This window comes from Hemitrygon akajei, chromosome 20 (genome assembly GCF_048418815.1).
Source record: "Hemitrygon akajei chromosome 20, sHemAka1.3, whole genome shotgun sequence".
Classification (NCBI taxonomy): Eukaryota; Metazoa; Chordata; class Chondrichthyes; order Myliobatiformes; family Dasyatidae; genus Hemitrygon; species Hemitrygon akajei.
Window position 1 is genome coordinate 50027756 of NC_133143.1, and position 27091 is coordinate 50054846.

Sequence of the window (27091 nt, forward strand, 5' to 3'; positions counted from 1 at the left end):
TATCCAGAACCTGTGCTCTGCTGCTTTTCAAATAGTGTTTTAAAGTTATTCTTCTGAAGTGTGGATACAGTTTTCTGTCCCATCTTCACTAAGTTTCCTCTGTTTCTCTTCTTTGCTAGGACATCATAATATCTTATGCATATAGTTAGTGCTTCATAAATGCAAGATATTGTTAAAAAACATGTGAAAGAAATAGATTTGAATGCACCAAACCACTTGTCTAAAAACAGAATGTCATTTTAATCTCCACTTGTGAATTTAGCTCCCCTGCGCTCATAATCTCTTCTCTTAGTCATATCCTGTGATGATCGTGATATAATAACCATTGTTCACTTAATAAAAATATTCTTACTGGGGAGGGAGAACAAAGTAAGAAGCAAGTCAGAAAGGCAGAGATGTAGCAACGGGAGCAAAGAAATAGAGGACTAACTGAATAAGGACATCAAAGGCTATGGGGAGAAACCAGGAGAATTGGGTTGAGGGGGATAATAAATTAACCGTGGTCAAATGGCAGAGCAGAGTTGATGGGCCAAATGGTCTAATTTTGCTCTTATGTGCTGCTCTGGTTAAGATTTTTAATGCTAATGCCATAAGGTAGTTCATTTAGTAGCTTTCTGTAAAAGCAGGGTATCCTGCTGGCGTAATGCTTTGGTTTCGGCTAAAGATGAGGGGCTATGATGTTCAACTTGGGAATGTTGAGTCAGCCAATCAGGATGGTGAAATTAGAAGAAGGTTCTAGAGAGAGCTGTGCAGAAAGAGACTTGTAACAGACACTGGTGGAGTTCATGGTCTTTTTGGCAGCAATTGTGGCTCAGACAGGTGTGAAGATGGATGAAAATGCCATGGTAAGGAGCATATCCATTGCACCAAGTGCTTTGTGCCGATTATTGGCTCCAAGGAGGAAGGGCCAATACTCTGGAGAGGGGCCATTTGTTTAAGATGGATTTTGAGTGGAGTTCAGAATGTGTTGTGTGCTTTCACGCAGACTGTAGGTCCAGAGTCAAAAGGACAACTTCAAGATGAGCTCCAACTTTATGTTTGTGTTGGGTTAATTGAAATGGGCCCTTTTATTTTTTTCTTCTTTTAGCTACCAACTGTTCCATAAAGCTGAAATTTCTAAGTATGTTTTCTGCATGATTTTATGCAGTGTACAATCTGTTATTTCACGTAGATAGACAATTGTGTATGGGCAGTATTTACACAGCATTAGCTCAAATCGAGGTTTTTTTAATTGGTACATCATGATGTTCCTGTTTGGCTGAACCCCAAATCGTACAGACCCTAGATGCCTACTGTTTATGAAAGGTGTTTTCGCTGCTGAGTCCAGTGGCAGTTAGTAGAGCCGGCTAACGAGCCAAATTTGCATGAGCCCGGTGAAGGGGTTGTAGGCCTCCGTTAGTCTCAATAGACCATGGATTTGCACCTTGGAAAGTTTCCAGGGTACAAGCCTGGGCAAGGTTTTTTTTATGGAAGACCGGCAGTTGCCCAAGCTGCAAGTCTCCCCTCTCCATGCCACCAATGCTGTCCAAGGGAAGGGTCTTAGCGGTGAAGGGGTTACACTTTATATTTTATGGTTTTATAGAAAATTCCAACCAGATCTGCAACTGACTGTGGCATTGAGGAATACCTATCCAGAATCAGTCAAAAATCCATTCCATGTGGCCATTTTGTAGGCAGTACACTCACCTTTGATCAGGAAGCTGCAGAGGTGTGTCTTGTCCTTAGAGAATGCTGCAATGTCAGAGATGTTTCTGATGAGCTGTTATGTTGGAATCAATTTTATAATCATTGACATATGTTGTGCACTTTGATGTTTTGCAGCAGCAGCAGTGAAGTCCAATTCATAAAATTTACTATGTTAGGATAAGAAATATAAAAATAAATACATTAGTGCAAAAAGAGCGCATAATAGTGAGTGGTGTTCATGGGTCCGTGGTTCATAATGGCAAAGGGGAGGAAGCTGTTCCTAAAACGATGAAAATCTGTCCTCAGGTTCTTGTACCTCCTGGTGGCAGTAATGAGAAGAAGGCATGTTCCTTTCCTGGATGGTGAGAGACCTTAATGATGGATGCCATCTTTTTGAGGCATCGACTTTCAAAGATGTCCTCAATAGTGGTGAGGCTGGTGCACATGATGGAGCTGACTGAGTTTACAACCTCCTGCAGCTTTTTCTGATTCTGTGCACTGGCCCCTCCGTACCAGATGGCGATGCATCCAGTCAGAATACTTTCCATGGTACATCTGTAGAAATTTGTTGGAATCTTTGGCAACGCACCAAATCTTCTCCACCTCCGAATGAAATGTAGCCGCTCGTGTGCCCTCTTCATAATTGCATAAGTATGCTGTGTGCAAGATGGATCATCAGAGACGTTGATGCCCAGGAACTCAAAGCTGCTCACCCTTTTCACTGCTGACTCCCGATTTTCCCCTTCCTAAAGTCCACAATTAATGCTTAGTCTTGCAAGATTATTGTTGCAACACCACACAGCCAACTGAACTACCACACTTGTGCACACTTCCTTGTCATCATTGGAGATTCTGTCAATAACAATCGCGTCGTTAAGAAATCTATAGATGAGCTTGAGCTGTGCCTAGCCACGTAGTTATGAGTGTAGAGAGAGTAGAACAATGGGTTAAGCACGCATCCTTGAGGTGCACCTATGTTGGTGCCCCAGAATGCTCCAGTCACCACTCTAATGTAAGATGTGGATCTACAAATCTCCAGGGATTTGGATGTAAGGACTCAGTTTAGTTCAGAAAGCTGTTGTTACTCACTTCTGTTGTTCTCATGATATGTTTTTATTCTATCTCTATGTATTGGGAGTTGGTCTTTATTTATTTTAATTGGGTTCTTTGCTTTGTGACTGCCTGTAAGCAAACAAATCTCAAGGCTGTATAATTTATACATTCTTGATAATAAATGTACTTTGAATGCATTGAATACTTTTGAAATTTTGTCATCACTTTGCAAGAAGCAAGATGGCATAAAGAGCAGCCTGATACTAACCAAAAGCTAACTTTCAGTCACATTCAAATTGCTGTGAGCCTAGTTGGTTAGGCCTCAGGCTGCACAGCCTCACAGTGAGCAGCAGTAATCCAGACAAACTATCTGCCAGGACATAGCAGGGGCACTGAAGGAGGTGGCAGTGACAGGATCACAAATGCTGTCATACAGGAGTTGTTTGGTGATTTGTTCTGCACGGATCAAAATCCGTTCTCCATCTGCAGAGTCTCAGTATTTTGCTGATTTGCTTGCAGTGAACTGTTGTAAGTAGGGCCATACAGTATGGAGCAGATCCTTCAGTCTAACTCATCCATGCAGGACTGGGTACCTACCTGAGATGGCCTCAGTTGCCTCTGTTAGTCTCATCTCACATTAATCTTATCCTTCCCATGTACCTCTCCAAATGCCTTTTAGATACTGTAATTGTACCTGCCTCTATCACTTCCTCTGGAAACTCATTCCATATACAAACCATCTTCTGGGTGAACATAGGACATGGAACATCGAACATTACAGTACAGCCGCAGACCCTTTGGCCCACAATGGTGTGCCGACCTTTTAACCTCCTCTAAGATGAATCTAACTCTTCTCTCCTACATAACCTTCCATTTTACTATCATCCATGTGCCTATCTAAGCACTTCTTAAATGTCCCTTGTTTATCTGCCTCCACCACCACCCTGGCAGAGCATTCCACACATGCACCATTCTCCGTGTAAAGAAAATTACCTCTGACATGCCCCCCTCCATACTTTTCTTCAATCAGCTTAAAGTTATGCCTTTTAATCTTTCCCTTTTCATCTTGTACCTCTGTCATCTACTTTTGGACTTCCCTACCTTGGGAAGCAGACTATGAATATCCATCTTATCTAACCCCTCATAATTTTATAATGCTCCTTAAGGTCACCGCCTCAGCCTCCTTCACTCCAGAGGAAACAGTCCCAGCCAATTCAATCTCTCCTTTCAGCTCAACCTCTTCACTTACAGCAACACATTTGTGAATCTTTTTTTGCAGCTCTCTTGTGTAATCACATAGCATAGCTACTGTGTATCTAGCCGATAAGCAGTGGTCCAAGTGCAGTCCCACCAATGTCTTGTACAGCTGTAACATTACATCCTCAGGCTCTTACGCAGTGCCCCAACCACAGAATTGTGCATCTTTTTCATCACACAATTTCAGGGAAGATTTTCCCTGAATTCCCCACAGATTGAAACCCAATTACACTCCGTCCAGAACGTAATCTTACCCACAGATTGAACACGAATGGATGTGGATCCTAAGGTCTCTTAGGATGTGGATCCTAAGGTCTCTCTGTTGTACAACACTCCTCAGGGATGTACGCTTCACTGCGAACATTCACCTGGATTAACTTCCCAAAATGGATCACTTCATAAGTTAATTAAGGTAAATTCCAACTGCCGTGTGCCCACTTTCCAAATTCAGCTACACCAGCAACTGGGTGTCGTGCGCAGATTTATGAATCATTGGCAGCTCATTCTCATCCAAGTCATTAATATGTAATTAACAAAATCCTGGAGATCCTGGAGATTCCTGGAGCAGCCGGTGACCTGACAGCAGGTCAGGTTCAAGGTCAAGTTCTATATTTCAGGTGGATAAACAAGACAGCCATCCAAGACATCTGAAAAGCTGAGCAGCACCAATATAGTTGATTTATGCTGTCCTTTAACTCTTCAGTCATCCATTGCTTATTGTTTTGGTAAGTAAAACACTTTAAAACAGCATCGTTTTTTTGAAGTGACCGTTTAGTAGACTTGCTATTGTGGATGGTCTCAGGTTTGTATAAGTTCAAAGATGAACATTTACCATGTTCAGGGCCAATCTGCTCTACTCCTCTCATTCCTCATGCACTACAGTACTCAGATTTGCTCATCGCACTAGCACAATTAGTTTACAGTACATACTTGGATAGAACTTTCATCTCATGTAAGTATCGTTAGTTTTGAATTAAGAGACCTGGAATTCCTACAGATTAATTTTCCATGTACTTCATTAAACAAAGATTATAAATTGGTAAACAAATATAATTTTCAATAAAGAGCTTAATATTCATTTAGAAACTACTACTGTACTGACAGCTGATGGATTTTAAGCGGAGACAGAAACAATTCATGGTAATTTCGCTCTTTTGATGAAAAAATCTCCAGTAGAGTTTTAAAAGCTTGATCCATCATGAAATTTGACATTTTGCAGAAGTAGATTTGTCAGATAACTGCATGCTTCTTTATTAGATTTAATATAGTTAAATGGGTAGAGTGATTCACAGTATTCCTTTTAAGTAGTGTTCTCAGAACTATCAGGTTTGAATATTAATCAATTCTATAGGGGGCAAGTAACTGTTCTTTAATTTTTACCCAGCAGCTGAAACCTCTGAATTGAAATAAAAGAAAGGCTTGCATTTCCATAGCACTTTTAATAACCTCAGAACATCTCAAAACACGTTGCAGCTAGTGAAATAAATTAAAGTGGCAAGGCTGTTGTATGCGGAAATACAGCATTTAATTTACACAGCAAATTCCCACAGACAACAACGCAATAATGAGCAGATAATATGTTTTGTTTTGCTAATGTTTATTGAGAGGTAAATATGACCCCAGAGGGATTTCTTTTCATAGTTGTTTCTGATTTGATTTTATGTATCATAGGATCGCTGGTCTGAGACTGATTTTTGACAATGAATTGTTTCTTGGATGATATGAATATTGTTAATTGGCCCCAGTATTTACATCTTATGCCCTAGGAATAGAAGTGCTATGCTTGTACAGTATAATAATGTTTTTATATTTGAACTGTGCTTGTGAAATTTGATGAGAGACAATAGAGACTAATTTGGTGGTCAATAGAGATAAATTTTGGAAGCAGAGTACAATGTACAGATATTACAATATCAAATCTTCCCTGCATTTCTCCTAAAGTTATTCTAGAAGAAAGGGCTATAGTTATTTCAAAGCAACACACACAAAATGCTGGAGGAATTCAGCAGGTCAGACAGCATCTATGGTAAAGAATAACCAGTTGATATTTCGGGCTGACACCCTTCAACAGAACTGAGAGGGAAGGGGTGAGACGCCTGAATTAAAAGGTGGGGGGAGGGGAAAAAGGCTAGCTGGAAGGTGATAAGTGAAGCTAGATGGGTGGGAAAGGTCAAGGGCTGGAGAAGAAAGAAACTGATAGGAGAGGAGAGTGGGCAATAGGAGAAAGGGAAGAAGGACGAGACCCAGAGGGAAGTAATAGGCAGGTGAGAAGTAAAAGGTCAGAATGGGGAAGAGAGGAGGATGGGGGGCGGGGTGGTAGTCATTGTTCGCTGGAAGGAGAAATAGATATTCATTTATCTTACTTCGGCTTTGCTTGCTTTCTTTTCTTTTAAAAGTATTTGTGCTAGGAATAAACGTGAACATCAGCTTCACATTGTGATCCCTAGGGATCAGGATACTCTGCCATGTATGTTCAATAGGAATTGACCTCAAGATTAGTGTTGTCACTAAGAAGTGACTTTAGAGTTGATATGTGTAAAAGAAATTGATTTGGATAGGGGAAGGCCGTTCAGCTCCTCAAAAGTGTTCTTCTACGCAGAGACATTCATTGCTGATCTATGACTGAACTCCATCTGAAGAAACTGCAGTCTTCTGCCAGTGCCTGGATTTCAATTCAGCCTAGGTTCAAAGTCAGCTTTCAGTTTCTTAAAATATCCTCCGTGAAATTGAGCTAACTTGGGGACAATTCCCAATCAGTGGACATCAGATGCACTGCCATGCAAATTGGGGCAAATAGTCAATTTTATTCAGAGAAACAGCATGCAGACGTTATCAGTCCATCTTTGTTTCCCATCATGGCATACAAAATTATTGGCTGCTCATTCCATTCACCTCTCATTAGCTTCAATGGAACCGAGCATGCAAGAGGTGATTAAAATCGGCAGCTTGCTCTTGCCCTTGTAGTATGTTTATAACTTACAAACGTGGACTAATTTTTCCCCATTGAGTTTCCACCAGTATGGCAGAAGTCTCTGCTTTGTGCTTTATGTAAGGATAAAGTTTAACTGGAGTTATAGCCATCTTTTGAGCCATATCATATCTTTCCTGAGAATTGTTACATACAAGGTTCAGTAGTGCACAAATTCTATTCCCTAACTGTGTCAGTGGCTGTGAAAACTCTCCATTCAGAGAACAGCTGAAGCAAATATTTCCATCTATTGAATTTTGAAATGGCAGCACTTGTTCATTCTTTTCAGCCAATAGTCCTCCCATCGAACTACGGTCAATCGGATTCATTCAGACCCATCCTACATGAATCAAGCACTGCAATCTGAAACCCAACCACACTTACTCCTTTCAAGTTAATGATCAGCTACAATGTTGACAACCGTTATATTTATCGTGACCTTTATCTAAGTGCCACTCTGTAGCAGTTTTCACTTTTATCAGATGTTTGATGGAAAATATTTTCAAGGGTGATTCTTAAAGATCTGGCATTTTGCTGTAAGACGTTACTGTGAGCATTTCACCCTTGGCAAGAATATAAATATTTCAACCTGTCAATTGTCTCCAGGTTCCTGCAACATTGATTACCTCTGAGGGAATCCTAGAATTACTCAAAGTTGCTTGTTTGCTGTTTTACTATTGATTCTTTGATCGGTGTTTAACTAAATTACTGTCTTTCCCACTGTAGCCCAGCCAAGAACTCTTCATGTTTTAAACTTGTTACTCAGCTAAATTAATTCACAGGTCAATACCTTCTATGGAAGTAATAGAATGTAAAATTTAGAACAGTACGATACAGAACAGGACCTTTGGTCCACAATGTTGTACTGACCTTTTAGCCTATGCCAAGATCAAACTAACGATTTCCTCCCACATAGCTCTCCATTTTACTTTCATCCATGTGCCTGTGAAAGAGTCTCTTAAATGTCTACAATGTATGTGCCTCTACCAGCACCTTAATAGCGCATTCTGTGCATTCACCGCCCTGCAATTTCTGCACTAGCTTCTCACTGGGTCCGAGGGAACACCTTGTCCGGTCCGGGGATTTATCCACCCTAATTTGCTTCAAGACAGCAAATACCTCCTCCTCTGTTATCTGTATAGGGTCCATGGCCTTGCTTCTGCATCATCTCTCATCAACAGATTCTGCGTCCGTCTCCCAAATGAACACAGATGCAAAAATTCCATTTAGATCTCCCCCATCTCTGTTGGCTCTACACTGTGATACTACTCTGATCGTCCAGAGGACAAATTTTGTCCCTTGTTATCCTTTTGCTCTTAATATATCTGTATAAGTCCTTCAGATTCTCCTTCACCTTGTCTGTTAGAGCAAACCCGTTTCTTTCTTTAACACGTATTCTGACCGGGACATACAGACTCTGTAGTCTGAAGATTTCACTTTTGAAGGCCTCCCATTTACCAAGTATACCTTTGCAGAAAACAACCTGTCCTGAACCACACTTGCCAGATCCTTTCTGATACCATCAAAATTGGCCTTTCTCCAATTTAGTATCTCAATCCGAGGATCCTTTTCCATAATTACCTTGAAACCAATGCCATTATGATCATGAGCTGCTAAGTGGCCCTCTACACAAACTTCCACCACCTGCCCTGTCTCATTCTCTAATAGGAGAGATAGTATCACATTCTCATTAATTAGGATTTCTATACACTGATTAAGGAAACTTTCCTGAACACATTTGACAAACCCTTTCTCTTCCAGCTCTTTTACAGTATGAGAGTTCCAGATAATATGTGAAAAATTAAAATCACCTACTATCACAACCTTATGTTTCTTGCAACAGTCTGCATTCTCTCTACAAATTTGCTCCTCTAAATTCATGAACTGTTGGATGGTCTATAATATATGTAATCCCATTAGCATGGTCATACCATTATTATTCCTCAGTTCTACCCATAAAGCCACACTAGATGAGCTCTCCAGTCTGTTCTCCTGACTGAGCCCTGCATTGACAGTTTCCCTGATGGGTAATGCCACCACCCCCCCCCCCTTAATCCCTCCTACTCTGTCAAATCTAAAACAGTGGAACCTCGAAACACTGAGCTGCCAGTCCTGCCCCTCCTGCACCACGACTTACTAATCACTACAATGTCATAATTTCATCTGTTGATCCATGCCCTGAGCTCATCTGCCTTTCCTACAATACTCCTTGCATTGAAGTATGTGCAGTGCAGAACATTAGTCATACTATGCTTAACCTTTTAATTCCTGATCTTGCAATTAGGTTTCACAATATCTTTCTCAACAACCATTCCACTATCTTTTCTGGTGCTCTGGTTCCCATCCCCCTGCAAATCCAGTTTAAACCCTCACCCCACCCGTACAACACTAACAAACCTTCCCATTAGGATATTAGCCACACTCCAGTTGGTGCAGTATTGGCCCTCGCCCTTCCTGTGGACAACATCGATGTCGTGGAGAGGGGAGACTTGCTGCATGGGCAACTGCTGGTCTCCCATACAACCTTGCCCAGGCCTGCGCCCTGGAAACCATTCCAGGTGCAGATCCATGGTCTCGCAAAACTAATGGATGCCACCACCACCAGTTGGTGTGCAAACTGCCCCTTCTGTAAATGTCCCACCTTTCCTGGAATAGAGCCCAATGATCCAAAGATCTGAAGCACTCTCACCTGCACCAACTCCTTAACCACATGTTAAACTGTTATGACCTTCCCATTTCTGGCCTCACTAGCATGTGATCACAACCCTGGCATTCTCATCCTTTATCTAATTCCCTGAATTCACTTTGCAGGATCTTGTCACCCATTCTACCCATGTCATTGGTACCAATATGCACCATGACCTCTGGCTGCTCACCCTCCTATTTAAGAATGCTATGGATTTGATCCAAGATGTCCCTGACCCTGGCACCCAGGAGGCAACAAACCACCCAGAAATCTTGTTCTTGTCCACAAAACCTCATTTTTCTTCTGCTACAGCTCTTCTGAGCCACAGATCCAGACTCTGGCTTCTCCCTAGTAAATCTTTTTCCCCAAACAGTATCCAAAACATTTTACTTACTATTAAGAGGAACAAGCATGGGGTACTCTGCACTGGATGCCTATACCCTTTCCCTCGTCCTGACACTCACCCAGGTACCTGCTTCCTACAACTTAAGGGTGACTGTCTCCCTGTTGCTTCTGTCTATCGCTGATGCACCATCAATAACTCTCGGACGTGAGTTGAGTTAAGGGAGGCTTTTATTGGCTGGAAGAAAGCACAAGCAGCAAGCGACCACCACACAACATCCTGGAGACTGAGGAAGGGGTTGTGCCTCCAATCACCTTTATACCGGGGTCTGTGGGAGGAGCCACAGGAGCAGTCAGCAGTGGGGGGGCGTGTCCAGACAGGTATATGTAGTTCACCACAATCGCCTCCTCATTCTCCCGCACGAGTCGAAGGTCATCGAGCTGCAGCTCTAGTTCCTTAACACAGTTTCTAAGAAACTGCAGCTCAGAGCATTTCATGCAGATTTATTTGTCAGGGAGACTGGAGTTCTCCCAAAGTTCTTAAAACTCGCAGAATGAAACTACCACTAAATCTCAACCCATTCTTAGCACAAAAAAATTACTCACTTAGAGCCTGTGTCTGTGTTTGTCCAAGCCTGTTGAGCCAAAGCTGGACCACTAACACTGTCCACTCACACAAATTGTAGAAGCTCTATTCCTTTCTCCTTTTATCCACATCTTATGTATTTGAAATCCCCCAGGATATTTTTACTCTTCTGGCTCCCTTTCCATGGTTTGTAGTCTTCCTCTAGTATTGAAACTAATCCACTTTCAACCACACAGTCATGACTTCTATTTCTGATTGCTATCCTACTACGTTTCTTTGTTCGGCTGCAATATCTAGAGACCATGACTAAAACTTTTTCTTTACCCTGTCTGCCTTTTCAATTCAAAAAGGAATTATTGGCAGGAGCATGGAAAAATGGTAATGAAATTAAACTGAACTTGCAAAGAACTACCACAAGTGCAGAGTGCTGAATGACCTGCCACGTGACATGTGATTGAATGGGGCCAGAAATTACCCTCGGTTGTATTCATTAAACGCAAATCACAGTAGGGACTGAATTTTGGATGTCCAGGTGTTACTATTTTGAGCATTTAATACAAGTACCATTCTGGTCTCATCACCTGCCTACCTGTGTTTACATTGGGCCAATAATTGGATAGCCACTGGCTGTGATTTAACAAATGACAAGAGACTAGAAATACAAGCTCTGTGGTGATATATTTGTGGTTGAGAGATTGCAGTAACCTTAATGTGACAGCTGACACTATGCAGACAGTAAACTGTGCCCAGCTACTTCTCATTGTCCCAGCAGTCAATTCAGAGACACTCCACTGAGGCTCAAAGTCTGGTTGTTATCCAGGTCAGTCAGCCGGCTCTTCGTCCAATGCAGAGCTCTCATAGTTGAGACATCTTTTTTTAAGTTAAAGCCATTAACAAGTATAATTTCTGCTACTATTTTGACAACACGGGGTGTAAGTGCTAGTGCTTGGGGTTCAATTCCTGCCACTGTCTGTAAAGAATTAATATGTTCACCCTGTGACCATGTGGGTTTCCTGCAGGTGATTTGGTCTCCTTCCACGATCCAAAGATGTGCGGGTTAGCAAGTTGTGGGCATTCAATGGAAGCATAGTGACACTTGTGTGCTGTCCCTAGCACACCCTTGGACTGTGTTGGTCACTAACACACTTGAGGCATTTCACTGTATATATCCATGTACATCTGACAAATAAAGGTAACTGTTAAATCTTTACAATTTCCTCCTCCACAGCCAGCAGACAGAACCAAATCACTCTCCTGATGGTATCTAATTTGTAAAATGTAGCTTTGATATATTTAACATTAATAAACAAAAGTTTATTACAATGGGGGTGCACGCTAAAGGAGAATTTATTTAAAGTGGGTGGTAAAAATGCTTTCAATAGAGTTGCATATGGTGTTAATACAAAGTTCAGTGTGTAATAAATATAACCCACTTCCTAACAAACAGTCCATCTTCAAGGTGCATTGCATCAGGGAAAGCTGACAGTATCAAGGATAGCTGCCAGCCTGGGCACTCCCTTTTCTTTCTTCTACCTTCTAAAAGATACAGGAGAACAGACAACCGGACTTGAGAATAGCTTTTGTCCCCACTGAATTCCAGACCGATTTCATCTTTTGCATCCCCTCCCAGTGGTTCTGTCACATTCTCGACCCCTTAATTCTAACTCTTACATTGTTGTCACTTCAACGCTTCTTTTGTACTATTTCAGTTTGCACGACTATTCCCCGCACCATTGTGAGCTTATTGCTGTATTGTTTGCATTTATTATTAACATGTATACTGTTTACTCTTTGAGCTTCATGCCAGCAAGGAATTCCATTTCACCCTGGTGTATATGAGAATACAACAAATCAGAATCTCTAAGACTTCCCCACCCACATCTCTTTTGTTGAAACCAGTGACAGCATATTGATATAAAATGCTACTGGTAAACAAGCAAGTCCTTCAAACAATGAGCAGTGTTCATCTACAGTACTTCTTTCTTTGTTTGTGTAGCTGAAGTACTTTTTTATAATGGAATTTTTTAAACTCAAGAGCTTTTGACTACTATCATTTCCAAAGACTGTGGGTGCAGCACTCAGGTATATGAAGCCTACTTCTGGCTTCATTGTGAAAATTGTGGACTAGTAGATAAACATCACGGGTCTGAAAAAGAAGACATGTGAGAGGGAAAGGGAAAAATATTCCGTGTGTCTCTCTCCCATGTTCTCAAACTTGGACTTAAGGGAGCCCTTAATCTTCTTAGTGTGTGCTGGCACATTAGATTTTTGGCTATTTTCTTGATGTGTGGACCATAGCCCCCTTCAGCTGTGCAGCCAACTGGCCATGTTAATGTAGATACAGTGAGCCAATCTTACTGAAGTATTTGAGTGGGATGACTTGAGGTTAGACACGTTGAGGAAAGAGATATGGCAGAAGCTAGCTTCAATCAGCGCCTGGCTGAAAACTAGAAGAGAAAACAAGGAAGATCTCAAAAGGGAAACATGGAAATTCTGCCAGGGAGCAGGGGAGAACTTCTTCAATGCTGGAAGGCTGGCATTCCTAGAAGGCAAGTGGCTGTGAAATCAACAGCGAATGAAGCATTAGAAAATCTGAAATAAATGCTATTAATTCCATCTCAGACTTCTGGACAGCTCATGAACACTGCATCATTATACATCTTTTGCACTATTTATTTATTTTGTAACTTACAGTAATTTTTATGTCTGGCATTCTACTGCTGCTACAAAGCAACAAATGTCAAGATGTATATCAGTGATAGTAAACCTGATGCTGATTCTGGTGGAAGCGTTCATCAGATCAGGTAGCTCTGATGAAGGGACTGGGATCTGACTGTCTTTGCACAGATACTGTCTCATCTGCTGTGTGCTTCCAGCATTTTATAATTTTTTAATTTTATATTTCCAGCATCTTCAATATTTATTCTTTATTTATTTTCATCCTGAAACATGAGTAACCAAATCAATAAAAGAGTTCTAATCTTATTGTATTATGAAAGATTGGAAAATTGTACAGCCTCTGCTCACAACTTAATAAAATGAAATCCTCTTTTATTTGATTACATACAATTTTATTTAGGAAAACAGAGAGCAAAGCTACATATGAGGAAGCTAGATAAGCACCCAAGAGATAAAGAAATAGGAGGTAACACACACAAAATGCTGGAGGAAAGACCAGCCCAGGTAGCATCTTTGGAGAGGAATAAAGAGTCGATGCTTCAGGCTAAAACCCTTAATCAGAAATAGAAGTTGAAGCCAAGGCGGAGAGAGGCTGATTTAAAACATTAATGCTGACATGGTTCTCTATATATCATGACCATTTTCCACGTTGGGAGATAAGTTTTATTATGCTGTAGTCCTTCACTATATAATGTTGCTCTTGCCTATCTGTTACAAGGTAGCAATCTCTGTTTGCCTTCAAAATTTGTAAATCCTGTTTTGTCTTTTACTTCCACAGCTACACTCTGACGTAGACAAGGGAGATGGCACACTGAAATATATTTTGTCCGGAGATGGTGCTGGTACAGTTTTCAGTATTGATGAGAACACTGGGGATATTCACGCCTTAAAGAAAATGGACCGGGAGGAAAAGTCTTTTTATACATTACGAGCCCAAGCCATTGAACGGCGGACTGGCAGACCTGTGGAACCAGAATCCGAGTTTATCATTAAAATCCATGATATCAATGATAATGAACCAAAGTTTTCAAAGGAAACGTACATGGCTACTATTCCAGAAATGTCTGATGTTGGTAAGTTTTTGGAGGTCTTGGTACAGAGAAAACCTGATTAGCACAGAAATTTATTGAATGGAATATGTCAGCTTTTCTATTTGCTATTACTTGCCTTTTCTTTTTGGCTTGTGAACAGCAAGACATAAGACATGAGAGCAGAATTAGGCCATTCAGCCCATCAAGTCTACTTCACCATTCCATCATGGCTGATTTATTATCCTCTCAGCCCTATTCTTCTATCTTCTTGTGACCTTTGATGTTCTGACTACTCATGAACCTATCACCCATCACCCTTTGCTTTAAATACACCCATTGACCTGGCATCCACGACCATCTGAGGCAATAAACTCCACAGATTCACTACCCTCTAGCTAAAGAAATTCTTTCTCATCTCTTTTCTAAAGGGATGTCCTTTTCTGAGGCTGTGCCCTCTGGTCCTAGACTCTCCTGCTATTGGAAACAGAGTTATATTCCTCTATGGCTTTAGAGACAAGGATGTTTTCTCATTTCTGTTCCGTTGTTGGTGGCCATATCTTCCCTTGCCCATACTTAAATGGTTCAGGAAGGGCTAGATCTCTAAGGAAGGGTAAATTCTGCCACTTTCGATCAATGCTATACTGGAATAATGCTTGTTCAGGGGAGACATCTCAGAAAGTGTTAGTTTCCAATCGTAAAAATGCTTTTGTGAGAGATATTAGCACTGACAAATGGAGAAAGTTCTGACATCAATGATTAATATTGGCCATTTCCAGGTCAAGTCAAGTATAGATGCATAAAGTTTCTTATATTCTGCCCTGAAGTTACTTTATCACAACTCCTAGACAGGACTGTAAAATTTGTTTCCTCACTCTGGTTTGTTTTTAAATTCATGGCAATTGATGAACATTATTCAGTTACACCCACTATTAGGCAAATTAGAACTATCTATGTACATCTTGAGAGCAAAGAAAAAGAGGATAGACTTGTAAATATATAGAGCCTTTCACAATCTCAGCCTGTCCCAAAATAATTCATCAGTGAAGTACAGTACATCTGAGTTGTGGTCACTGTTGTAATTATCAGGATGTGACTACGAGTCAGCAGCATACATTGGAATAGGCTTGAGGAACACAGCAGGACCAGGAATACAATCCCTCGGGCCCAATACTGTGGTTGATCTAATCTTAGCCTCAATTTCATTCTCCTGCCCAGTCCCTACAATGCCTGACTCCCTTATTGTTCAGCTGTGAATATTCAATTAGCTCACCCCGCAGCTTTCTAGGATACAGAATTTCTGTGATTTGCTACTCTTTGTCCTCCACCAAGGCTTGCTCTCGAAGCAAACCTCTCCATTCTAGAAATCAACCAACCCCTGCACATGTTCCAGTACAAGAAAATCACTCCTTAGTAGTGGAGACCGCAAAACTGTACATGCTCCTTCCAGTGTGTCCTAACCAATATCCCATGCAATGCGAGCTCCAGTGTTCGAGATGACAATCATGTGGCATTCTGGCATAGCAATGTTGAACTGATTGATGACTATTGGTCAGCACTTTGGCATTATCACTAGTTTCTCTTCAAATTACTGGCATGGGCTTTTATACTTTCTCCAAAGAAGAAGCAGAACCTGACGTTAATCTCTCACATGAAATGCAGCTCCTCTCACAGTGCAGCATTCCTGCTCTCCCTTCTATCCCACTGTTATAAGACTGTTGGACGGACCTCCTGTATGAGAAGAATGTATTGATTTTATGAATGGCATGCAGAACAAAGTTCTTCACTGTACCTTGGTACTTGTGACAGTAGCAAACTAGTTTACCAGTTTTCCTCAGCAATCCCCAAAGGTATTGTGACTTCTGGGCTCATGAGCCAAGAGTCCTCTAGGTAAGGGTTTATTGGGATTGTAGGGTTCCTGGAGTCACGTGGATTGAAAGGCCAGAGGTATTGCTAAACAAAAATAATGATTAAAAATAAAATCTCAGCTCCAGAATTTTGAATCATGAGGACTCTTCCTTCACATCATTTTGAGATGAACTGTAAGCAATTGCGCAAAGATGGAAGAAGTTTACTAAATATGGGAGAGTTTCCACCTATCAATCTAAGACAATTCTGTATAATACCTAGCTTGTATGGATTATGCTCAGTTAAAAGAAATGTGTTGTAGAGAAGGATATCATAGAATTATACAACATGGAAAAAGTTCCCTCAGCTCAACTGATCCATGCTAGGTGGCGTTTTCTGACATTTATAAAGAATTGTGAGTGCTTCATAGCCAAATATTTTCCCCTGGCAGAGTGCAGAGCTAAAACAGAGGGTGGGCAGAGGGAGAATTCATCTATGCTCTCTGCTGCTGGATGCTCGTAGTAGCATTGGCCATCGGATTCAATCATCTCCTGTGTATTTGGTGCTGTTGACTTCAAACAGTACGTGACCAATGTACACTAAGCTATTGCAGTTTAGGGCATTTCAGAGTTTGGAGTCCAATTCCGGTGCCATTCTGTAAGAAGTCTCTGTACGTTTTCCCCATGGAATCTGTGGGCTTCCCCAAGTGCTCCAGTTTCCTCCCACAGACCAAAGACCTACCAGGTAGGTTAATCGGTCATTGTAAATTGTCCTGTGATTAGGTTGGGGTTAAGTGGGGGTTTGTGGGGATGCTGGAGCAGTTTGGCTTAAGGGGACAGATGGGCTACTCTGCACTGTATTGCTAATTAAAAAGAAAAAGAAAAAGAAAAACTCACCAACAGAACTCACCATTTACAGACAGACTGCCACCAGTGGATACAAACACACTGCACCAATGTGCCAAAATAAAGGGAACTCGTGTCATGATAGATTTCATGCCTGTGAACATTTTGCTTTGTTGATTTGCAGCCTTGTGTCTGAGAATGTTAGTGTTAAATATCAAGCTTTATTTATAATTGATGTGTCTCTTCATCAGCTTTGGCTCTGAGTGAGCTCAGTGTTGGCAGAAGAAAATATTTGCCATTGTTGCTTTGGATGAGGATGAAATCTCTGTCGCTCTCGCAAGAGACCACCCTCCAGTGGTTCAAAGTTTTGCCTCAGTCCATTATAAGTTTACTTTTCACCATTTATTATCATCAGTCTAGACAGATAAATCATGCAAGCTGAAATAGAAATTGCTACAGCAGAAATTACATGTTAGTGCTGTAGCTCGTGCTTCTTTTGAGGTAATAAAATCTTATCACATTTCTTAAATTAACAAATTGGATTTGGTAAAGCGCTGGCTCTGAGTTTTACTGCTTCAGTAAAAACTGGTATATTTTCAGTACTTGGAAGATAATAGTATTAATATCAATTATTACTCCAAGGAGCTTAATGATTCAGCTGGCTCTGCTGTTGTACATGCATGGCCTGTGGAGTTACTGAAGTTGGGGGGCAGTGCATCCAGATAGTGGTGTATGATGCACCATCAATAACTCTCTGAGACGTGAGGTGAGATATCAGCTTTTATTGACTGGAAGAAAGAACAAGCAGTAGTTGACCACCATACTACATCCTGGAGACTGGGGGCAGGGCTCAGGCCTCAATCGCCTTTATACCAGGGTCTGTGGGAGGAGCCACGGTCAGTGGGAGGAGCCACAGGAGCAGTCAGCGGGGGTGTGGGGGGGGGGGTGTCCAGACAGGTATATGTAGTTCACCACATTCACCCCCCCCCTTTGTTTTAAAGAGAGTCCCCATGGGGCAAAGTTTCTTACAAGTATATTTACAGGTTAAGTCTATCAGGTGGTTGAATCTGTCGCTGCGATCTACGTAGCACCGGCTGTGATTACACAGGTGCCAGTGGTGATTGCACCGGAGACGGTGGTTGTGCTGGTTCCGGCCTAACTGGAGGTGTCAGCCCACTAGGCATCAGTGATCCCTCATGCGTGTGCGAGGCGACTGGTATATGCGCGTGCGAGACGCCCGGTATAGGAGTGTCATGAGGAGTCTGTGTAGGGCTCAGTGTGCACAGTGTCACCTCGGGTACAGGGTTCATAGTTACCATGGAGTGTTCGGGGTAGTGGTCTGCTGCTCCTGCGGGCGCCAGGTCGCGGACGGAGACCGTGTCCTCCCGCCCATCAGGTAAGACCACGTAAGCATACTGGGGGTTCGCATGTAGAAGGTGAACCCTCTCGACCATTGGGGAGTATTTATTGCTCCTCACATGTTTCCGGAGCAGCACTGGTCCTGGGGACGTCAGCCAAACTGGTAGGGTGGTCCCAGTGGCAGACTTCCTGGGAAAAGAGAATAGGCGCTTGTGAGGGGTGGCATTGGTGGACGTACATAACAGGGAGCGGATAGAGTGGAGTGCCTCGGGGAGGACCTCCTGCCATCAAGAGACCGCAACCCTTTTGACTTAAGGGCTAAAAGTGTGGCCTTCCACACTGTGGCATTCTCCCTCTCCACCTGTCCATTTCCCCGGGGATTATAGCTCGTGGTCCGACTAGTAGCAATGCCCCTAGCCAGCAGGTACTGGCGCAGCTCGTCACTCATAAAGGAGGACCCTCTATCACTGTGGATATAGCAGGGATATCCGAACAGAGTGAGGAGCTGGCACAGGGCTTTTATGATGGACGTGGCAGTGGTGTCGGGGCAGGGGATGGCAAAGGGGAACCGCGAGTACTTGTCGATAATGTTGAGAAAGTAGACATTGCGGTCGGTGGAGGGAAGGGGGCCCTTAAAGTCAACACTCAGTCGCTCAAAGGGGCGGGTGGCCTTGATAAGTTGTGCCTTTTCAGGACGGTAGAAGTGCGGTTTGCACTCAGCGCAGACTTGGCAGTCCCTGGTCATCGTCCTGATGTCCTCAAGGGAGTATGGCAGGTTCCGGGCTTTCACGAAATGGTAAAATCGGGTGACTCCCGGGTGGCAAAGATGTGCATGGAGGGCTTATAGCTGGTCGAGCTATGCGCTGGCACACGCTCCCCGGGATAGGGCATCAGGGGGCTCATTGAGCCTTCCAGGCCGGTACAGGATATCATAGTTGTAGGTGGAGAGTTCTATTCTCCACAGCAAAATTTTATCATTTTTGATTTTGCCCCGCTGTTGGTTGCTAAACATGAACGCAACTGAGCGCTGGTCGGTCAGCAAGGTGAATCTTTTGCCGGCGAGATAGTGTCTCCAGTGCCTAATAGCTTCCACTATGGCCTGGGCTTCTTTCTCCACCGCAGAGTGCCGAATTTCAGGGCCTTGAAGGGTACGAGAAAAGAATGCTACTGGCCTGCCTGCCTGATTGTGGGTAGCAGCCAGCGCGAAATCGGAGGCGTTACTCTCTACTTGGAAGGGAATGGTCTCGGCCACCACATGCATCATTGCTTTGGCAATGTCCCCTTTAATGCAGCTGAAGGCCGCGCAGGCCTCGGCAGAGAGGGGAGAAATGGTAGACTTGACCGGGGGCGGGCCTTGTCTGCGTAATGGGGGACCCATTGGGCGTAATAGGAAAAGAAGCCCAGGCATCGTCTGAGGGCTTTGAGGGTAGTGGGAAGAGGGAGTTCTAACAGGGGGCGCATACGGTCGGGATCAGGGCCAATGACCCCATTTTCCATGACATACCCAAGGATAGTGAGTCAGGTGGTTCCGAACACACACTTGTCCCTGTTATCAGTAAGGTTCAGGGCTTTGGCCACTTGGAAAAATCGTTGGAGGTTGGCGTTGTGATCCGGCCAGTCGTGACCGCAGATGGTGATGTTATCCAGATAGGGAAATGTGGCCTTCAGTTGGCACTAGTCCACCATCCGGTCCATTTCCCTCTGGAAGACAGAGACACCATTTGTGACACCGAAGGGGACGCGCAGGAAGTGATAGAGCCTGCCGCCCGCCTCGAAGGCGGTGTAGGGGTGGTCCTCTGGGCGGATGGGGAGCTGGGGATAAGCGGATTTCAGATCTATTGTCGAGTACACCTTGTACTGAGCTATCTGATTGACCATATCCGCGATGCGGGGTAGGGGGTACGCGTCAAGCTGCGTGAACCTATTGATGGTCTGGCTATAGTCCACGACCATCCTATTTTTCTGCCCGGACCGAACAACAACCACCTGGGCCCTCCAAGGACTTATGCTTGGCTCAATGATCCCCTCCCTGAGCAGCCGCTGCACCTCCGACTGAATGAAGGCCCTGTCCCCCACACTGTACCTCCTGCTTTTAGTTGCCACAAGTTTACAGTCAGGGGTCAGGTTGGCAAACAGTGGTGGGGGAGGGATCTTGAGGGTGGAGAGGTTGCAAGTGGTGTCAGTAGCGCAGCTGTCGGTATGGTGCTGGGTGGGATGTGTGGGTCAGTGTGTGTGTTTGGTCAGTAGCGGGGTATATGACGAAGTCCCACAAAACTGAGGATTCCTGACAGTGAGTGGTGGGAGGGGCCCGTCATATGCCATAGTCACACTTTCGAGGTGGCTCTGGAAGTCCAGCCCCAATAGCACAGGCGCGCACAGTTGAGGCATGACCATTAGCGCAAAGTCCCGATATTCTGTGCCCTGCACCACCAATGTTGCTACACAACCCACCCGGATGTCTGTGGAATACGACCCAGAAGCCATGGTGACCCTCTGGCTTACCGGCCGTGTCACGAGTCCGCAGCGTTGCACCGTGTCCGGGTGAATAAAACTCTCAGTGCTGCCCGTGTCAAACAGGCAGCTAGTCCTGTGCCCCTCCACCAGGATGTCCATCATTGACCTTGCAAGCTGGTGTGGTCGAGGGTTACGGAGGCCAGAGTTGAACCGTCTTGGTGCCCGGTAAGCACCGGTGGGTTGGGGGCGGGATGAGGTGGCACCGACAAAGGTTGGAGGCTAGCCAGCCGGTATCTCTATTGTCAAAATGAAGTCTATCCATGGCCTCCTCTATTGTCAAAATGAATCCAAACTCAGGTTGGAGGAACAACACCTTATATACCAGCTGGGTAGCCTCCAACCTGATGGCATGAACATTGACTTCTCTAACTTCTGTTAATGCCCCTCCTCCCCTTCTTACCCCATCCCTGACATATTTAGTTGTTTGCCTGTTCTCCATCTCCCTCTGGTGCTTCCCCCCTGCCCCTTTCTTCCTCCTGAGGCCTCCCGTCCCATGATCCTTTCCCTTCTCCAGCTCTATATCACTTTCGCCAATCACCTTTCCAGCTCTTAGCTTCATCCCACCCCCTCCGGTCTTCTCCTATCATTTCGCATTTCCCCTACCCCCACTACTTTCAAATCTCTTACTATCTTTCCTTTCGGTTAGTCCTGATGAAGGGTCTCGGCCCGAAACGTCGACAGCGCTTCTCCCTATAGATGCTGCCTGGCCTGCTGTGTTCCACCAGCATTTTGTGTGTGTCATTTCTCTTGTGCTCAGTTCTGGTCGCCTCACCACAGGAAGGATGTGGAAGCCATAGAAAGGGTGCAGAGGAGATTTACAAGGATGTTGCCTGGATTGGGGAGCATGCCTTATGAGAATAGGCTGAGTGAACTCGGCCTTTTCTTCTTGGAGCGAAGGAGGATGAGAGGTGACCTGATAGAGGTGTACAAGATGATGAGAAACATTGATTATGTGGATAGTCAGAGGCTTTTTCCCAGGGCTGAAATGGTTGCCACAAGAGGACACATGTTTAAGGTGTTGGGGAGTAGGCACAGAGGAGATGTCAGGGATAAGTTTTATCCAGAGAGTGGTGAGTGCGTGGAATGGGCTGCTGGCAATGATGGTGGAGGCAGATATGATAGAGTCTTTTAAGAGGCTTTTAGATAGGTACATGGAGCTTACAAATATAGAGGGCTATAGGTAAGCCTAGTAATTTCTAAGGTAGGGACATGTTTGGCACAACATTGTGGGCCGAAGGGCCTGTATTGTGCTATAGGTTTTCTATGTTTCTGTGTTTTTTTTTACTATATCTCCCTGCTGAGCCACAATTGATAACTACAGGGATATCAATAGGGAAACTTAATGCAAGGCAAGAATTCTAATTTTGTACTGTAAGGGAAACAAGAGCCAATGAAGTTCAACAAAGAGAGGGATAATGAGCTAACGTGACTGTTAGGTTATCCAAGAAGCTGCAAAAAGTTCAAAGTACATTTATTACACTATATACAGCACTGATATTTGTCTTCTTACAAGCAGCCACAAAACTAAGAAACCCAATAGAACCCATTAAAAAAAGACCATCAAACACCCAATGTCCAGAAAGATAAAAAAAAGAATTGTTCCAACAATAAAAGTAAGCAAATAACATTCAGAACTGAAGTTCACGAAAATGAGCCCACAGCCACAAAGCCGGTCATCATTGTAGCTGGTCTAGAAGCCAGTTAGTTGCAGTTTCAATTAGAAGCCTCAGTCCATCGCAGAGGTGAGTAAACCTCGCTGAGCAGTGAGCTGAAAGCTGACGTGTCCCTTGTCTCTGGCCCCGACACCCTAACCTTTTCTATCTGGCCCACGCTAAAATCGGCCAAACCTGGATCTAGGCCTTTCTGCTGCGACTCTGCCTTGCCTCAGATCTGCTGCTTCAAATTGGCTCCAAGCCCGCTCCAGCGAAGACCAAATATTGGCTCATTCTCCACACTCTGGCCCGGGCCCCGCCATCTCGCTTTGGCCCATAGACACCACACCACACCCATCCTGCACCTTCGAAACTTCAGTTCGCACTGCAAAGATGTCAGGTTGTATACAGGCGGTGCAAAAGCTCCACACCAAAAGGGAAGTTACAGGCTATTGATTGCAGTGACCATTTTTGAGAAAAGTTGTGACTAATAAAGTAGTTAGTAGATTTGTTTGTTTCCTGCAAGTCGTCACTGTGCCTTACCAGTGCTATCCTAAAACGGAAGTTAAAGAAGGCTACTAATAGTATATGGAGGTTAGGTATTGGAACACAGGTCTTGAGGTCTTGGTAATAATTCACTCGAGAGCTGATTAAATATTTTGGGAGAGTGGTGGAATGACATGTTGTACTATTGGATGAGGTTGCAGAGTGGCATTTTAGTCATTTTGCAGTACCTGAATGTTTGTAAATTCAGCCTAGGGTTGAGCATGGCAGCAGGTTGCAAACAGTCTCATTTAGCTTGAGAGTATGAAAGGAACAACATTGATATGAACAATGAGCCTATGGAGGTCTGAGTGTGGGAACCTGGGGAGTGGCTAACAGCTAAGAGTAGGATTATGGTGGTCAAGTGTATGAAGTACTATACCATGCATGGGATACAAAGATGATGTCCGGGAATAAGCAGAGCGACATTCTATTCTCTGCTATTTTCATACTGATTACGTTGCCATTTTTACAATATTGTATGTGAAAACTTGTTATGCTTTACTGTGCCAAATCTGGACTAACCACCACATCATTCAGATTATTATCTCCATTAACCTGGCCCGTAAATGGTGATGAGGGCTCAGACACACCAAATTAATACTGAAGAGCTCTTCAAGAAAAGATGTATTTACTCAGTGCACTGCATGTACTATTAAAATTCCTAGCCAACAGGAACCAAGAGAGTCTGCTGCCCAGATGGTCATCACAATTAACACTTGCAGCACGACTGATGGATAATCACCCAGAAAACACAAGAACTGGTTTGGTGAGAACAACCAGGAGAACCAGAAATTAGGCAATTGGAAATTCAAGGCAATCGTGATGTGAAAATATCATCCTGTCTCAAGAACTAAAAGAATCTACAGACATCTGAAAGCCAACCAAAAATTGTGTGACCTAAAAATAGATGGTGAGTCCAAGAATGCAAGAGATCTATAAATCAGCCAATGGCTTTGACATGTATCGGCTCCTCGGACCAATCACCAAAGAATCTATCCCACTGATAGCCAGGAACAGAAGAGAGATTATCAAGCACAAAGAAATGGTCAGGGTTTTGACGACATTGATGTTTATGTATCCTTGTGAGATATTATGAACAGCCCTTTTTTTTCTTTTTTTTTTAGTTTTTTTTTTAGTTTTTTCTTCCTTTTTTGTTTTTTTTTTCTTAGATATTAGATTAGTAGATTAGTTAACTTTCATATATAGATTTATATTTTTTTTCTCTTTTTTTTATATTATATATTATGGAATATCTAGACTTACCTTGTTCATATATACACTATATGGTTTATGTTTGGGAAAGCTTACTTATACTGTATTCATTGTTTATGTATTCCTTCATGTGTAATGGGAGTTTATATGTTTGTAATCCATTATTAATATTTTAATTGTATTTTGTTCATAATATTTTTAATACTAATAAAAAGATTAAAAGAGAGAGAGAGAGAAATGGTCAGGGTTAGCTGGAAAAAGATCTGATCAAGTAAAGCAAGATCTTTGGTCGGACTGTCCCTGAACTCATCTGCAACATATAACCTACTATAAATTTAGTGTTGTTACAGTCTGGCAAGAAGTTGAAAATAACAACATCTCTGGAGCAATTAAAATGCTGCCAAAAATGTTAAAATATGATGCAGAAATACTTCTGGAATAAAAGGCATGCCTGCAGATCTCAAATGCATTAAATCCCTGACCATCTTCAAAGAGGGTGACAAGTCCAGTTGGAGGGAGTGCAGAGATATTTCCCCGCAGTCTGCCACAGGAAAAGTTATCGTCACATTCCTCCTCCCGGTGTGTGAAGAGCTGATCCAAGATTGCCTGTACTCTTTGGAGTTCAGAAGAATGAGGGGGGGAATCACGTTGAAACCTATTGAATATCCACCTAGATAGATTGAATGTTTCCTATAGCGGGGGTGGTCTAGGAGTAGAAGGCACATCTTCGGAATAGACTAGGTACATTTTACATTTAATATTTCAGTAATATTGTAACTATATTGTTGATTAAGCATTCTTGTTCGTTAAAATAATTCATTGTGGGTTATATATAAAAGTATGTGAAGGGCATACGTCATCATGCCACCACATCATATGCATGTGTCTCACTTGAAGCAAAAATGAGATCAGACACATTATTCCTGTGTTTTTGTTTTGGATAGTTATTTTGTTTTGAAGTTACAAAACATAATAATGGCGACAAGGTATTTTTTAAACGAACCCAAGAAGACTATCTACCTGTTGAAGCAGAACAAGATGTTCAACTTTTCAAAAAAGCAGTGTAGAACGTCTCTTCAGAATAGAGAGAGAAAAAGGCAAGACAACAGTCAAATTCATTGGCTCATAAACAGAGAGTACTGATTGATAATAACTATAAATTTTTTAAAAATAGAAATGGCTGGCTACATCAAAAAATAGATGTGTTTGTTTGGTCAAAAATTAACCAGATGTTGTATACTGAGTGATTTGGGAAATATATTAAAGCAAGTGAAATAGCCAGTGAGAAATGAGTGACAGTTTTGCTGAATGCATTGGGTTTAAAGGCATACGGATTGATTAGAAGTTTGACTGCTCCAACAAAACCAGCCAAAATGAGCTTTGCTGACATCATGAACATAATGCAGGAACATTTAGAAGCAAAACCATGGTTGATTGCAAATTGCTTTAGGTTTCATAAGTGGAATCAAAAGGAAGGGGAGACCATTTCATTGTGCATGGCTGAATTGAAGAAGTTGTCTAAGCATTGTCCGTACATTAATGAACTTAATGATACACTGAGACATTGTTTTGTTTGAGGAATCTTATAAGTAAGCATTCAAAAACAGCTCCTACCTGAAACACACCTTAAAGTTAAAAGTAGAGTTGCAATTGAAAAAGTGCAGTTCCATGTATCAATGGAAAAAGCAAACAGTGATGCAGTCAGGTTGTAGTCAGGAATAAAAATGAGCGTGAATAAAATTGCAATGTGTAAGCAGAAACCAGCCTTCCAAAATAAATTGTGTTACCTGTGTGGCAGGGGCTCATACACACAGACCAATGCAGATTAAAGGCAAAACTTGCAGAAAATGCAACAAAGAAGGGCACATACAAAGAACATGGTGGGCAGACAAAAATAACTGGACTGCACAGGGACGAGAAAAAAATATGCTAAGTTGTAGTTTCAAAAAGATGTTGTTGAAAAATCTGATAATGATGAGAGTGACACAGAAATTGTGTAGCCTTAAGATTTACGATGTGAAAACTAACAATAGACAAGCAGTGCGGCTTACACCTGAAATGAATTGCAAATTGACTCAGCTGTTTCATTCATTCCACAAAAAGAATTTGTACAACATTTCAGAGAAACTAAACTGAAGCTTGCAAATATCCAACTAAGAACTTATACTGGAGAAAAGATAGCACCTGTGGGAATGACATTCATAAAAGTGAAATACAACAACCAGCAAGCCACATTGTATGTGGTAAAAACAAGAGGGCCAGCATGGTGGGGGTGTGATTGGCTGAGACAACTACAACTTAATTGGAGATCGATCCACCATTTGCATACCGCATCCACTGCAATAGAGTCAACTGAAAGCGAATTAAGAAAGCCACAACAGTGTTCAAGGATGGCCCTGGAAAAACTCAGGCATATCAAAGGTAAAATAGTGTTAATTGAAAATGCAAAGCCCGTCCAGATACTTAAACAATTCATGATGAAGTAGCCAGTGAGCCAGATTGCACGGAGGCTGAAGAATTCTTTCCAAAGTTGAGTGGAGCCCATGAGCAATGCAAGTGGTCCCAGTAACCAAGAGGAATAGCTCTGTCAGGCTCTGGAGTGATTTTAAGGTCACCATCAGCCCAATACTGAAAGTAGATCAATACCCTTTGCCGGGGATAGAGGATATCTTTGCAAACCTTTCTGGAGGAAAACACTTCAGCAAAGTGGACTCAACTGAGGCCTACCTACAAATGGAGATGGAGGAAAAGTCCCAAGTGTTTCTCACCATCAACACTTAAATAAGGCGTTTTTGCTTTAATAGGTTTATTTTTGGAGTAGTATCCACAC

At 42.7% G+C, this 27091-nt stretch overlaps 1 protein-coding gene across 4 annotated transcripts in view; it reads left to right on the forward strand.

Annotated features, from left to right (window-relative positions):
• LOC140713767 (cadherin-6-like) overlaps positions 1–27091 on the forward strand; it is a 213570-nt gene that overhangs the window by 96035 nt on the left and 90444 nt on the right. For all 4 annotated transcript variants that reach the window (XM_073024272.1, XM_073024268.1, XM_073024269.1 and 1 more), the window contains exon 3: positions 14036–14330. In XM_073024272.1, coding sequence (XP_072880373.1) covers positions 14036–14330 — 295 coding nt within the window. The remainder of the gene's footprint in view (positions 1–14035; positions 14331–27091) is intronic.